The sequence below is a fragment of the Diabrotica virgifera genome, chromosome 6, assembly GCF_917563875.1.
Source record: "Diabrotica virgifera virgifera chromosome 6, PGI_DIABVI_V3a".
Classification (NCBI taxonomy): Eukaryota; Metazoa; Arthropoda; class Insecta; order Coleoptera; family Chrysomelidae; genus Diabrotica; species Diabrotica virgifera.
The window spans coordinates 154,853,501-154,869,049 of record NC_065448.1 but is presented as its reverse complement, the minus strand read 5'-3'; the positions used below and the strand labels follow the sequence as shown (position 1 = coordinate 154,869,049).

The following is a 15,549-nucleotide window of genomic DNA, read 5'->3' as shown; positions in this document are numbered from 1 at the left end:
GAGTTTTCAAATAACGTTCAACTTATTAACACTTTCAAAATGTAAACGAAATAAGGAAAAGTAAAAAAACTAAACAAACTAAATTAGAACGGTATACATCTTTAATAATATTGTAATCTATTTCTGATACATCATTAGTGATAGCCTTACGGGCACTAATATTCTGCTTGTTCATATTTCCTTCCATGCCTATGTGGGATGGTATCCACAGGAAGTGGATTCTTCTGAAACTTTCTTGAGCTTCCATTAGTTCGGCCTTGATTCTTTTCTCAATGGGGTGTTTATGGTATATATTTTGCATAGCTTTGACTATGCTAAGAGAGTCGGAAAGGACTAGACAACAAGGGAGGTTTTTAATATTTACACGTTTGCTGGCTTTAAACAAACCAAAGGCAGTATAGATGCTGGAATTTAGAGAAAGATGTTGGAGCATAGCAAGGCGATGGAAAAATCCATCAATATTCTTTTGAAGTAGAAACTTGAATCTTAATGTTGACTTAATTGAGATGTGTCACTTTCCCAGTCCGATGCCTCACTACCAAGGTGTTTATAAAGGTTTTTCCTTAAGGACGTGAATTTGCGTTTTATAGATCTTTCCTTTAAATGGGGGTAAACTTCAGTGAGCATATCGGTCAAGGCTGGTAGGTCTGTGGTATATTCTTGAATCGTGGCTATAAGATCTGTTGATCCCGTGATATTCGTTAGGAGCATGTTAAGTTCATCAAAGTTTAGAGGGAAAGGTAGAGGGTGATTTTCTATGAAGTTTTTGGCAGGGTCAAGTAAGAGAGAATATTAGCGTTCAGAAGTGCTTGCTGAACTAAGTTTAGCTTTTTTAGATTTTGCTTGGACTTTAGGTGGTGGAAAAATGATAAGTTCTTTTGAAGATGGATCTGCTTCAGGTGAAATAATTTTATCAAAGTTACGTTTTGGTTGATTAATTATGTGACTGTCTTTATTTGATTCATCTACTTTGTTCGATATCTCCGGGACATTAGAAATAGACATTTGTTCACACTGAGAAGGGTTTGTATCATTGGGTGCTTGTGAAGATATATTTGTTGCGCTGGATACCGATGCTTCATTATTTTGACTAGGGTTTAGTTGAGCTAGTGGTTCGGAGCACTGTGATGCAATGTGACCTGGCTTCTTGCATCTAAAGCAAACTAAACTGTCTTGAGAAATGAATATTCTATATATCGTGTTGTAAAAAACAAGAGTAAATGACTCTGGTAGTGTTAGACTGTGAGGACTGATATAGATTTGTCTTCGAAAACTAAGGATGTGATTGTACTCAGGCATAGAAGTACTAATTTTGAGGAATGTCATGGGGGAGACAGGAACTATGCCGACTTTTTGTAACTCATTGATTAGCAAGTCGTGCGGTATTGAAGGACATACGCCGGAGAGCACAAGTCGTTCCGCTGGTGTAACTAACCTTCTTGCTCTGACAATTTTACCTTGTATTTCTATTTGACCATGATTATTCATAAAATCATCCACTATTTGTTTATTGGATAAATATATACATATGCGATTATTAGATAATCTAGAAGAGAAGATTATATTTTTCGGTTGAATTATATTTAAAAGTGGGAGAAGGTAGTCTTGAAGTTTGGTGTTTTCTAAGGCACTAAAGATAATTGCTTGGGACTTTAAAGGAAATTGGACTCTCGACGCTGCCAAAGAGTATGACTGTGATGCGTTTATTTGACTTTGATGGTCTTGTATTGTAGAACTGTTGTGTGATTCCATGTTTGAAATAATTTCGATAAACGTTAAGTGTAAAGTAAGTCCGACCCTGTACACCTGCTAAAACAGGTATATCGGTCTTTACTAAAAGTGGTTATTTTGCTGGTTAAACTGGATTTGTTTATTGACAACAATAACATATAATTGCAATTTGCTACGTTTAATGCATATTTAACTGGATATTATGTAAAGAGTTTGTACCTACACTTACAGTTTATTTCAATATATCACTGAGATTCACAATTTATAACTTATATTAAACCTTGTTAATATTAAAAATATTCGGAGCCCACATTGAATACAACATTATGGTTATCGATCAACCACGTCCTGTTTCTAATTTGTAAATTATGATATTGTTACTTAACTGTGAACATAATATGCAATAATCAAAAATACTATGTATTAGGTTGAAGTAACCATGTATTAATTACAGTACAGCTAATAACCCAAAGTGGTTAATGCTGTTATCAATAAAAAAAACTTATTAGCTAATTTTAATATGGTTAATTAAATTTGTTTTGGATTTAATATATTATTCTTCTGTATACAATTTTTTAATAAACACTGTTAATGTCACTACAGCTGTTTCGGCAATGTGCCTTTCTCAATGATGTATTGTACTATGTGTCTCCACTTCAAAGTCTAAATAGGTTGAGGGAGGGGTGCTGCTTTTCTAAAGTTATAAACATAAACATAACTGAAGGCCTTTTTTTGTAATGTGAAGAATTTTAAACTGTTCATTAAAAGAATAATTATGATCTAATATAGTTATGAAATATGAAGGTGAAGTGTGTACGTGTAATCTGTTTTTTATTATTTATAGCCATTTCGTGACCTGCTATACGTTTGTCAAAGTTCTTAATGTATTTATTCTTAAGTTGTTTTTTACTCTGGTTGGTGTTATTCCTTTATTTTTCATGTGTTTGGCTATTTTTGTTCATATCTTTCAGGTTTGTGTAATAGAGCCGAAGGTACTGGGTTTTTTCTATGGTTGTGGAAAGACTAATAATTTCAAGGCATTTTTATGCTGTTTTTGGTTTTAAATTTTGTAAATTGTTTGTTCGTTTTACCCACTGTTTACTGCTATTTGCTTAATGATATTCAATTATATCTCGAAGGTATTTTTTGACATAAGGATTTCCGTATTTCAATCTACACTGCGGTGCAAAAAAATCGATCCACTAAAAATTTGGTCATATTTGAAGTTTCGAATTTCCTAAACCTGTTGTTCGATTGAAGTGAATTTTTTACCACGTTATTACCAGAGAACGGTAGTTCTCGCCAGTGGCGCACACCAACACGCGACACTATACACGTAATTTTCGATTTTCTAAATCTGACTGATTTGAAAGATGGGCCAAGTCCCATCTTAAAGTTCATGAAAAGACTCACCCATTTATATGTCAACCATCCATTTTGGTCCACGTTTGTGGGTTTTACGGACATTTCTATTTAGGGTCTGTTTTTGGTTCTTGTCCCCAAACTCCCAAATACTTCAAAATTTTAAGTCCGACCTTTGCGGCTTCTAATAGTACTGATCATTACCTTTCCAACGCATCTCTAGTTTTGAAAATCGGTTATACCATTCAAAAGTTACCGAGCTCAGAATTATGACTCAATTTTTATTTAAAAAAGGGAAAATGTTTGTGGATATGTATGTATGTGTGTTTAAAAGTTAAACCGATTTGAATTTTTTTTCTGTGTTTGAAGAGGGGGTCTGGGCCGATTCATAACTGGTGTAGTTTGTGACTTTTGACCACGCAAAAGCCAGCTAGAGGACTTGGTAGGTACAAAACGGCATATTCTTTGGGGGTATATATCTTCAGATCAAGAAGAGACAGGAGAACTGCAAATACACCAAATCAATAGTGTTAAGGTAAGCTTTCAAATGGTGTTTAAGCAGTCAGGATCAGACATACACACGGCTCAGTATAGCCGAAAAACTGAAAAACTATACATACTTTGAAAATTTTGGTTTTTCGATAATTACTGTAAATTTCAACATACGAACTGCGCCAATAACTGAAGTAGGTAAGTAAGGCCGGTTTTCGCTCACCGTGGGAAAAAAGTGAGCCAGAATCGGTATGCCGGTTTTCGCTCACCGTGGGAAAAAAGTGAGCCAGAATCGGTATGCCGGTTTTCGCTCACCGTGGGAAAAAAGTGAGCCAGAATCGGTATGCGGGTTCTCGCTCACGATGAGCCATCAGGGTCCTTGGCATCGATGGGCCATGCTTAACATGTATAATCATCATCATGACAATGGACCATTCTGGGATGAAGATCATGACAATGGGTCATTCTAGGGTGAAGTACATAACAATGGGCCATGCTTAACATGTATAAAAATGCAATATAATCATCATCAGCATGGCAATGGACCATTCTGGGATGAAGATTATGACAATGGACCATTCTGGGATGCAGAGCATGACAATGGACCATTCTGGGGTGAAGTACATGACAATGGGCCATTCTTGGATGAAGAGCATGACAATGGGCCATTCTGAACATGTATAAAATGTGAAATGCTATACGATTATCATATATAGGGCTGAAAATATAATATTTGTACAAAATTATGAAAAATCGAATAATTTGAAATATTTACAAAAATATTTTAAGTTGTTTATCAACATTCCGGATGCGTATGGTTGATAAGAAAGAATGTAGACGTTATTTTTGCAACAACAGGAATCCGTTAAAGATATGACAAACCACAATGCTAAAAGGCCGGATGTAAGAAACTGATAATACGTAGCCACAGTTGTTATTTGTGTAAATGTTATCGCATATTTTTAAAACCAAAAGGTCTTGTTTGTCATGTTTTTTGCAAAACATGGAAATCTTATCTCTGAAATGAACAACGTAACCGTGAGAATGTAAACATGTGATCACGTTCGTGCCGCGTGGGGGTAACGAGCTGCGGAATCCTTTAAAAAACGGAGCAGCGACATTGCCAAAACGGCATTACAGCATATCTTCTTTGCTAATGATCCGATTTTGACGTATGGGGTGTCAAATGAAAGCGGTGGCGACACAGAAGCCAACTGTCAATTCTTCTTCTGTCAACGTTCAACATTAACTATCAATTCTTCTTCTTCTTTTCCGTATAGTGCCGAACAGAAAGTGACGCGAATAACGTGACGCGAATGACGTGACGTGACGCGAATAACGTGACGCGAATAACGTGACGCGAATGACGTGACGTGACTTGAATAACGTGACGCGAATAACGTGACGCGAATGACGTGACGTGACGTGAATAACGTGACGTGACGTGAATAACGTGACATTTGAACGTGAATGATGTGACATTTACGTGACATTGATCAACAATGACCAGAGGGTTGTAAGAACTCATCGCTTATCTCAAGATCTCTTCTTCTTCGTGCCCGAAGAAGTGATCAACAATGACCAGAGGGTGTAAGAACGTTGTCACCTGCTTTTACCTGTGTGTCACCTGTATACCTGTATGACGCAAACCTATTGTCACCTGTGTGTCACCTGGATACCTGTGTGTGTCACCTGTATACCTGTATGACGCAATAATTGCATGAAGAAGTGATCAACAACAATGACCAGAGGCTTGTAAGAAGTGCTAGTTTTTCTTCTTCTTTCCCGAAAGGGGACCACCCTGTACGCTGAGTGCAAAAGTGGTCGCTTATCGCTAGATCTCTTCTTCTTTTCAGTAAAAAAGTATAGGGTGGTCGCCCGGCCTAGCCTAGCCTAGCCTCATCTGTATTCTTGAAACTCAATTGGTGGTAAAATAAAACAATATAAATAGATGAGAACAAATTTCATTTTCAATACATGATTTAAGCAAATATTTTCTTCTATTCAAATAGAACCAGACATGAAGCTAGCCAAACAACATACCACGCTTGATGTGGAAAACACTTAATTTTAAAAATTATTGTTGAAATTGTAAAGAGAAAATTCGAATCTTCATGTAATATAAGACGTGATCAGTAAATAAGGTGTTTAAATAAAAAAACCAACATAATCTCCAACATATTTATTAATACATAGAAAAATTACAACGGCATTATTCTATAAGAAAACTAGTGACGTCAACGATCCAAATTTCTTGCGGTTCATGAAAATAGTCCAACGGCGTGACGGAGGGTTGCAGAAATCACCACACTCAAATTCGATTGGATCATCGGCATAGGCAAGGTGGTATGAAGAATTCTTCTACAAACATTAGTCCACTCGAATGTGTTTAAAATTATTCCTTTAAATTTGTCGACACAGAATAATGGATGGAGAAAACTGTCGGGCTGGAGATAGACCAATATATTTAAACTACATCTGAGCTAGTAATCCAACTGTTGTGTTTGCTATCCAATCCTAACCATTTAACATACATCTTATTGCCTTTTCGTCTAAGTACTTTTTCAACTAGGTAAATGTCGGGATTTTTTGTTTTCTGTAATTCTTCTTCGTAAAACCCGCCACTAATCGGAGTACCTTGCATGTCTTCGAGCAAATAAGTTATAGGATTCGTTATCTTTACTTGTACAATTCTAAATAATTCTGTAGTCCAATTGGGCGTGAAGGCCTTTTCAAAGAAATGTTTTGCCTTTGATACACGTACAATGTCGCCAACTTTAAATTTTCGCGGGCCGGCAATCTTTAAGTAACTATAACTTTTGTGTAAAATAGCTTTTTCGTTGGATTTGTTGACCTGAGATGGTTTGAATCCCGTTTTACTGTGCTTCGTATTGTTGTATTCCTCGGTGATTATTGGTAGGACATCCAGCCATTTGTATGATCCATGTAAACTAAAATATTTGTACAACTTTGCTTTCAACGTTCTAATAACTCTTTCACAAATGGCAGCCTTTTTAATCGTGTAGGTGCTGTAATGATTAATTTCATGTTTTTTCATTAAATTTTGAAATTTTTTGTTGTAAAATTCCGTTCCCTGATCGGATTGTAGGTTCTTCGGCACTCGTTGAGTATGGGCGAGAATGTCCGAAAATGCCCGAGTAATTTCCTCACCTGTCTTAGTCTTTAGAGGGCGTGTCCATACAAATTTTGAAAAACAATCAATTACAACTAGTATTAATTTATAATTTTTATTCTGGTGCGCATAAGGACGCATTTCAGCCAAATCCATTTGCCACAAGTCATCGAGTCCTTTGATTATTGTTCGTCGACGAGGATAGTTTTTTCGTGCTGGTTTATGCAACTCGTACACCACCTGTTTCTTTTCTTTAGACATTCTTATATACGACTTTCAATTGCTTTTAGGCGAGTATCTATATTCATCGAATGAAGGTTGTCCACTACATCCTTTAATACCTCGTTCATTTCTTTTATCTTCTTTTCCATCTTCATATCGTATATCGCATGATTTGCAATTGTTTCTGCAGCAGATTTCATATTCTTATCCGTATCCTTTTTTAAAGTATTCAAATTATCTTTAATTATTTTTTGCAACTTTTGTTCTAGAAGTGGAACTGTGGTTTTATGAAGCTCTTTTCTCACTTCATTTAGTCCAATGGATAAATCTTGTACATCATTAGTTTTCTGCTTCAGCAACTTATTTACATTATTTTCCGTATCCTTTTTTAGAGTATTCAACTCATTTTTCATTATTTTCGGTAACTTTTGCTCGAGAAGTGGAACTGTGGTTTTATGAAGCTCTTTTCTCACTTCGTTTAGTCCGATGGCTAAACCTTCTATCTCCTCAGTTTTTTGCTGCAACAACTCACCATGTGTTTGAATTAATGGTGACTGTATGTTACGCAAGTCCATTATTTGCGCATCAACGTATTTTTTCGTTGCAGCATCACCATTTTCCGATGGGTCCTTGACATTGCAAATTTTCACATTTTCGGCATTAATATTTCCGTCAGAAGTATGTGGAAATGTAACTCGCGCCACCTTTTGAGCGCTACCACCACGAGAATGATGACCGAATTTGTCGACACTCATAATGGAAATGATGCTGTCATTCACAGTTACTCTATTATATTAGCTTCTTTTAGTCCATTGATGATTGCTAGGATTTCGTTGTCGTGAGATGTGTTGCCGGCATCTTTCGAAGCCACCAAGAGTTCAAGACGCTCCACCAATTCATTTGGATCGTCCCAGTATATATATTCCCTAGGCGTTTCATTGTAAATCAATCGAGAGTCATCGATAAACCCTGATCCTTTGGAGGCAGCTGGCGAAGATAGCTGTGGAGACGCTGATTGAGATGATGTTGAACGAGTTGGTAAACGACTATGTGGCGGTTGCGTTAGTGCTGATGATGTAGTAGATCGGGTGTTTATCTGTGACGGATTCTGTGATACCGTTAATGTAGGCTGTGACAGATTCTGTACTATCGTTGATGTAGACTGTGACGGTTTCTTTGCTACCGTTGATGTAGATGCAGGTCTAAACAATGGCTTAATAATATAATGATATTTGTCTCCACTTGAACCTTTAAGGCGGCCTATTGAATCCAGATGAACTTCGGTTTTCTCTAATAACGTTTTGTATAAATTTTTATCTTCTTCATTGTAGTATTCAGGATCAGGATTATCATAGAAAATAAGGTGATATAGGCCTGGCGTCTCCTGCACCGATCCTCCTTGACCATTTTTGGCTTCATCCATAACCTCTATAGCACCGTCTTTGTTAAACTTTATTCGTCGTTTACCCCACGTCCAGCCCAACAAATCATTGTAAATAGGCCCATAGTTTTTATCGATTTTATCAGACTTCATCCAAAATTCTTTTATATATTCATGACTCATCGGAGGATATTGCTCCATATAATCGTTGAAAGCACCTTCAGAAATATTATCAGGATCAAACATTACTTGTTCGGTTTCGTTATCTTGCGATTGGTGTGTTTCTATACTATCTTCATATTCTTCATCGTTGTTTTCAAACACATCTCCATCACTAATAAATGATACTGGTGGTGTACGATTTTCTGCTATATTCGGCTCTTTTTTTAGTCCCACTTCTTCCTTTTTCGCCTCTTCTTTTTTAACTTGTCTTAACTTGTTATCGATAGCATGATGTAACGTTTTTGATGATTGTGCAATGTCCGTGAGAGGTTTCGAGATGGGTTTAAAAAGTTTATTTAGTGACTCATCTCGTTCCGTTTTACCTAATTTCAATGCCAAATATTTTTTGCGAATTGATCTAGCCAATTCGGCAACTTTTTTCTTACGCATGGCAATGGCAACCGCATCATAAGACATTATGTTGACGACTAAACAATCTACCTACAATTTTATATATTTATCAAATCCTTTGCGGTATCGACCACTGTTGAGGGCAAAGTCTTTCATAATGACCAGCGTGCCATACCTGTCACGCCAACATTCTGAACACATTTTTTTAAATTGATCAAATGACATGTCTGGCGATACGTGTTCATCAAATATATGCTTCAAATTTATCTCGTCTTGCTTGAATAATACAATCATGTTACAATTGTCTCTTATTAGCTGCTTCGGTATTTTTGAATATGTTTGGCATAAATAAGCGGCATCGATATCTTTATGTCTGCACATGGAATAATACTCGCGAATCTTCTGCTGTCCATCACATGCAACATCGTCAAATAAAAACACAGAGTTTGCTTGAGCTTCGTCTGGACCGATAATTTCTTCATTGTCTTTGAATGGAAAATACCCAACACCTTTAACTTGCGCTATTACATCTTGCAGTAGTTGGTATTTCGGTTGAAAGAGGGATTTCGAATAAACATAGACATTTTTGAATTTGGCGCCATTTGGATTACATAAAAGTGATAGCATGATGTTAGTTTTTCCACATCCGCTTGGACCACAAATAATGGCTCTGAATGAGTTTGGTAATAATTTTCCATGTTTACTGGTTGTCACTTTCTGGACAATGTCTAGATTATCAATTGGCAGCGTCTGCTCTTGTTGAACGACCTTCATCGTGTGACATGTGTAGTAAATAAGTACGGCAATATATTATAGATGTCGCCACTTGCATGTAATCAGTCCAATGTTGGTTGTCAAAGGAGAAGGTCTCGTGAACACTCTAATTAATAAACTGCCGATTGAGCTTCATATTCCTGGTGGTTATCAGTATTGTGGGCCTGGAACAAAACTAAAAAAACGTCTTGCACGCGGAGATCCAGGAATTAATCCATTAGACGCAGCTTGTAAACAGCACGATATCGCTTATTCGCATCATACATCTCTCGAAGAACGTCACAAGGCTGATAAAGAATTGGAAGATAGGGCTTGGGAGCGATTCAAGTCTAAGGACGCTAGTTTTGGTGAAAAAACTGCTGCTTTACTTGTAACCGGTGGAATGAAGACGAAAAGAAAGTTGGGAATGGGACTTCGTCGTGGAAGAAAGGGACGTTATTCTTTTAATCGCGATGTTGTCTCACAAATTGCAAAGTCCATGAAGAGAGGAGCATCGTTACAAGATACTGCTTTGACGGCTGTACGAATTGCAAAATCCATAATCAAAAGACTTGGCGGTCGAAAAAAAATTGATGTTCCACGAGTATTGCCACTAAAATCTGGAGGTTTCCTGCCCCTCATACCTCTATTTGCAGGTCTTTCTGCTTTGGGAGCTTTAGCCGGCGGTGCAGCAGGGGTGGCGAAGACTGTGGTGGACGCAAAGAATGCCCAAAAGAAATTGGATGAAGACATACGTCATAATAAGGCGATGGAACACATCGGCTCAGGTCTGTAGCTGCGTAAGAAACCGAGAGGTGGATTCGGCTTGTATATGAAAAAAAACTTCCAATAAAGCTACCCAATCGTCCGCTGTACGACTTGGACATTGCACATTACGCAAAAATGCTTAAAATACCGCATTTTCGAGGAGTTTTCATGAATGACACTCTGCCTAGAGACGGTCCTCGACAACGAGAATGTGCAATAGTTAACTTGGATGTGTCAACACATAACGGAACACATTGGGTAGCATATAGAAAGACAAACGATGACGTAGAGTATTTCGATTCATTTGGTAATCTGAAGCCGACCAAAGAACTTGTGAAATATTTGGGTGCACGTGCCAGAATTTTCTACAATAATCATCAGTATCAGAGGTTCAATCAAATCATTTGTGGACATTTATGCTTAAAGTTTTTATATAATGGAGCATATTAAAGGCATGGAACTGCTTATGGATCACATGTTTCATAAAAAACGTTTTGAGGAATTCAGTAAAGAAGAACTACAATTAATACCGCTAGATTATATTATACGAACTGTAGAACCTATAGAATTGTTATATATATGGCATAAATTGCCGGGAGAATATCGAGGAGAATGGAACTTGCAGATACTACTTCCGTGCTTCGTACATTACAACAGGCCAGATTGGAGGACTCACTGGGATGGACCAGCCGGCTCTCAAGCATCTTGCCATTTATGTAAACTTGCTTTGGAACAAATAAAAAATATGCGAACATAAAATTGATTTTTATTCAACTATATAACCTATTAATCTATTGGCATGAATCAGTCATCATGTCGCAGTTGTTGAGAGTAGTTAGTACCAATTATACATTTTCATTTCAACCTTTCACACCAATCGTGTTGGATCCGAACAAAGATTATGAAATAGCTCTTCGTACCTTTCATTCCTACAACAGTATACCAAACCTTGAAAATAACAAGTTTTATTACTACAATGACAAAAACCAATTGACAAAATTTGATTTTCCCGATGGATGTTATGAAATTGTCGATATTGAAGAATACATACAAAAGAAACTGGGTGCTGACAATGAGCTTCGACCGGAAACGATATTTAGTCTAAAACCTAACCACAACACGTTACAGTGCCAAATATTCAGCAAATATAAGATTTCGTTTAAGCAACCAGATAGTCTTGGTACAGTATTGGGATTTTCTCCGACAATACTCAATCCCGGAAAGACGTATTCTTCAGATCTACCTGTTAGGATTATTAAAGTATCTAGCATACGCTTTGAATGCAACATTAGTACCGGAGCCTTCGACGGTAACAGACCTGCTCACACGATCTACGAATTTGTCATACAATCGAACCCTGGGTACGCAATTGACGAAACTCCTCACAATTTGTTGTATTTACCAGTTGTGCCGCAGCGTGAACTTACCAATATCACAGTCTTGGCTCTCGATCAAGAAGGACGACCTGTGAACTTTAGAGGAGAAGAGAGCACATTGGTGTTGGAACTTAGATCACGAGGGAAATGGGCCTAGTAATAAGGCCATCTACTGCTCCAAGAACACCATTAGTTGTGAAACCGTCTAAGTGGCAACATCGTATCCACAGAACACCATTACAACCGTCTCAGCGTAAACATCTTACGTTCGCAAAAAAATTGGTTTTACAATCACTTGGTTTTAAACTAAAAAAATGACGACAGTGTATGAAAATCAAGAACATTCAGACAGCGTAGTAATGCCTCCAATATTCGATATTTATCGTAAGCCAATGTTTGATGAATCGATTCGAAAGGCTGAATACCAAACATATGCACCATTCATTAAATCATTCAACTGCAATGATATTGTTGAATTCAGCATTAATCAAGTTGACTCGTTTCTTGAAATGAGCGAAACCTTGTTATGCATTAAAGGATCACTCGTCGATAAAGTGGGATCTGGAACAATCACGCTAGCAAATAATGTGGGTGCTTTTCTGTTCGATTCGTGTACGTACAGCGAAAGCGCACGGGAGATGGAAACAGTGCGGGATCCTGGTATCGTAAGTGCTGTACGTGCTATGACATGTTACAATCAGGAAGATTCCAAGTATATGGTTATGGCAGGTTGGAATTACCCTAATAATCCCATTCTAAACGATACTTCATTCAACATACAGATGCCTCTTAAGCACATTTTTAACATTTTCAACGATTATCCAATGATTACGTGTGGTCGTCAAACAATAAGACTAGTTCGAGCTCGAAACGACAACGATTGTTTAATTATTACAGATGCAGCTACAACAGCAAAGATTAACATCACCAACATTGAGCTCAGAGTGAAGCACATATATCCCAACGATGAAATTAAACTACAACTAATGACGTCCATTCAAGAAGATCGCCCTATAGTTATTCCGTTTAGAAAGTGGGAATTGCACGAATTGCCTACCATTACCAAAGGTGCTAGACGTGAAGTTTGGGCCGTTAAAACTAGCACATCAGTTGAAAGACCACGTTATGTTATTGTTTTCTTTCAAACGGGAAAGCGTAACACAATCAAAGCTGATCCTACCTTATTTGATAATGTCAGCATCCAAAGTATTAGATTATCCTTAAATGGAGAATATTTTCCGAACGAGAGAATGCAGTTGGATTTTAGCAAAACTGACTACAACGAGGCCTATTTCAACTATACCGAATTTCATCCCAGGTACGCACATTCCACACAAAAGCGACCTCTACTCGATTTCTCAGCTTTCCAGCATCATGCGTTGTTCGTCATCGATTGTTCAAAACAAGAAGAAAGCATGAAAGCATCCACTGTTGACGTAAAACTCGATATTGAAGCGAATAACGGTTTTCCCGACAACACCAAGGCCTATTGTATTATAATTCACGACTGTGTAATGGAGTACTTCCCTCTTACCGAAATTGTAAAAAGTCTAAATTAGGCGCAGAAAGTGTCAGTAGTACACGAGCAGTCATCATGAGAGTAGCATTCGTAGATATTCAGGGATTCGATGTGGACGGGTGGTTTGTTCCCAAAGAACTTACCATCGAAATAGGTTTTAAACGAAGCCATTACATCTTTTTACCTCCAAAACCATTCAATGCGCTAAGTAATGAGGATAAGAAGACGGCATCATACGTGGAGAAAAAACTGCTTGGTATTCGATATTCTGATGGAGATGTAGAATTGTCCAAACTAAATGAAATACTTGAAACCAAGTTGTTGTATGCCGCTGATTACATATATGTCCGAGGAGAACAAAAGGCAGCATTTTTAAGCAAGAAATGTCACATTTTTGGAGTTTTTCCCCTTATTATTGATGTTTGCAAGTTTGATGGTACGCCTCTTGCTACTGGAAACGTTGGTCCTGCTACAAACCCCTGCCACGCTGTTGGACTATTTTCATGCACCGAAAGAAATGTGGATCGTCTACGACACTGGTTTTCTTATAGAATAATGCCGTTGTAATTTTTCTATGTATTAATAAATATGTTTAAGAGTTTTTTTTTTTTGGTTTTTATTTAAACACCTTATTTACTGATCACGTCTTATATTACATGAAGATTCGAATTTTCTCTTTACAATTTCAACAATAATTTTTAAAATTAAGTGTTTTCCACATCAAGCGTGGTATGTTGTTTGGCTAGCTTCATGTCTGGTTCTATTTGAATAGAAGAAAATATTTGCTTAAATCATGTATTGAAAATGAAATTTGTTCTCATCTATTTATATTGTTTTATTTTACCACCAATTGAGTTTCAAGAATACAGATGAGGCTAGGCTAGGCTAGGCCGGGCGACCACCCTATACTTTTTTACTGAAAAGAAGAAGAGATCTAGCGATAAGCGACCACTTTTGCACTCAGCGTACAGGGTGGTCCTCTTTCGGGAAAGAAGAAGAAAAACTACCACTTCTTACAAGCCTCTGGTCATTGTTGTTGATCACTTCTTCATGCAATTATTGCGTCATACAGGTATACAGGTGACACACACAGGTATCCAGGTGACACACAGGTGACAATAGGTTTGCGTCATACAGGTATACAGGTGACACACAGGTAAAAGCAGGTGACAACGTTCTTACACCCTCTGGTCATTGTTGATCACTTCTTCGGGCACGAAGAAGAAGAGATCTTGAGATAAGCGATGAGTTCTTACAACCCTCTGGTCATTGTTGATCAATGTCACGTAAATGTCACATCATTCACGTTCAAATGTCACGTTATTCACGTCACGTCACGTAATTCGCGTCACGTTATTCACGTCACGTTATTCACGTCACGTCACGTCATTCGCGTCACGTTATTCGCGTCACTTTCTGTTCGGCACTATACGGAAAAGAAGAAGAAGAATTGATAGTTAATGTTGAACGTTGACAGAAGAAGAATTGACAGTTGGCTTCTGTGTCGCCACCGCTTTCATTTGACACCCCATACGTCAAAATCGGATCATTAGCAAAGAAGATATGCTGTAATGCCGTTTTGGCAATGTCGCTGCTCCGTTTTTTAAAGGATTCCGCAGCTCGTTACCCCCACGCGGCACGAACGTGATCACATGTTTACATTCTCACGGTTACGTTGTTCATTTCAGAGATAAGATTTCCATGTTTTGCAAAAAACATGACAAACAAGACCTTTTGGTTTTAAAAATATGCGATAACATTTACACAAATAACAACTGTGGCTACGTATTATCAGTTTCTTACATCCGGCCTTTTAGCATTGTGGTTTGTCATATCTTTAACGGATTCCTGTTGTTGCAAAAATAACGTCTACATTCTTTCTTATCAACCATACGCATCCGGAATGTTGATAAACAACTTAAAATATTTTTGTAAATATTTCAAATTATTCGATTTTTCATAATTTTGTACAAATATTATATTTTCAGCCCTATATATGATAATCGTATAGCATTTCACATTTTATACATGTTCAGAATGGCCCATTGTCATGCTCTTCATCCAAGAATGGCCCATTGTCATGTACTTCACCCCAGAATGGTCCATTGTCATGCTCTTCATCCCAGAATGGTCCATTGTCATAATCTTCATCCCAGAATGGTCCATTGCCATGCTGATGATGATTATATTGCATTTTTATACATGTTAAGCATGGCCCATTGTTATGTACTTCACCCTA

General features: G+C 37.5%; 1 protein-coding gene across 1 annotated transcript; it reads left to right on the top strand.

Moving 5' to 3' along the window:
- The first annotated feature begins 12,105 nt into the window (after positions 1-12,105).
- On the top strand, positions 12,106-13,350 carry LOC126886223 (uncharacterized). The gene has a single exon (XM_050653086.1). It carries the CDS (start codon positions 12,106-12,108, stop codon positions 13,348-13,350), a length of 1,245 nt encoding a protein of 414 aa, XP_050509043.1.
- The last annotated feature ends 2,199 nt before the right edge of the window (positions 13,351-15,549 follow it).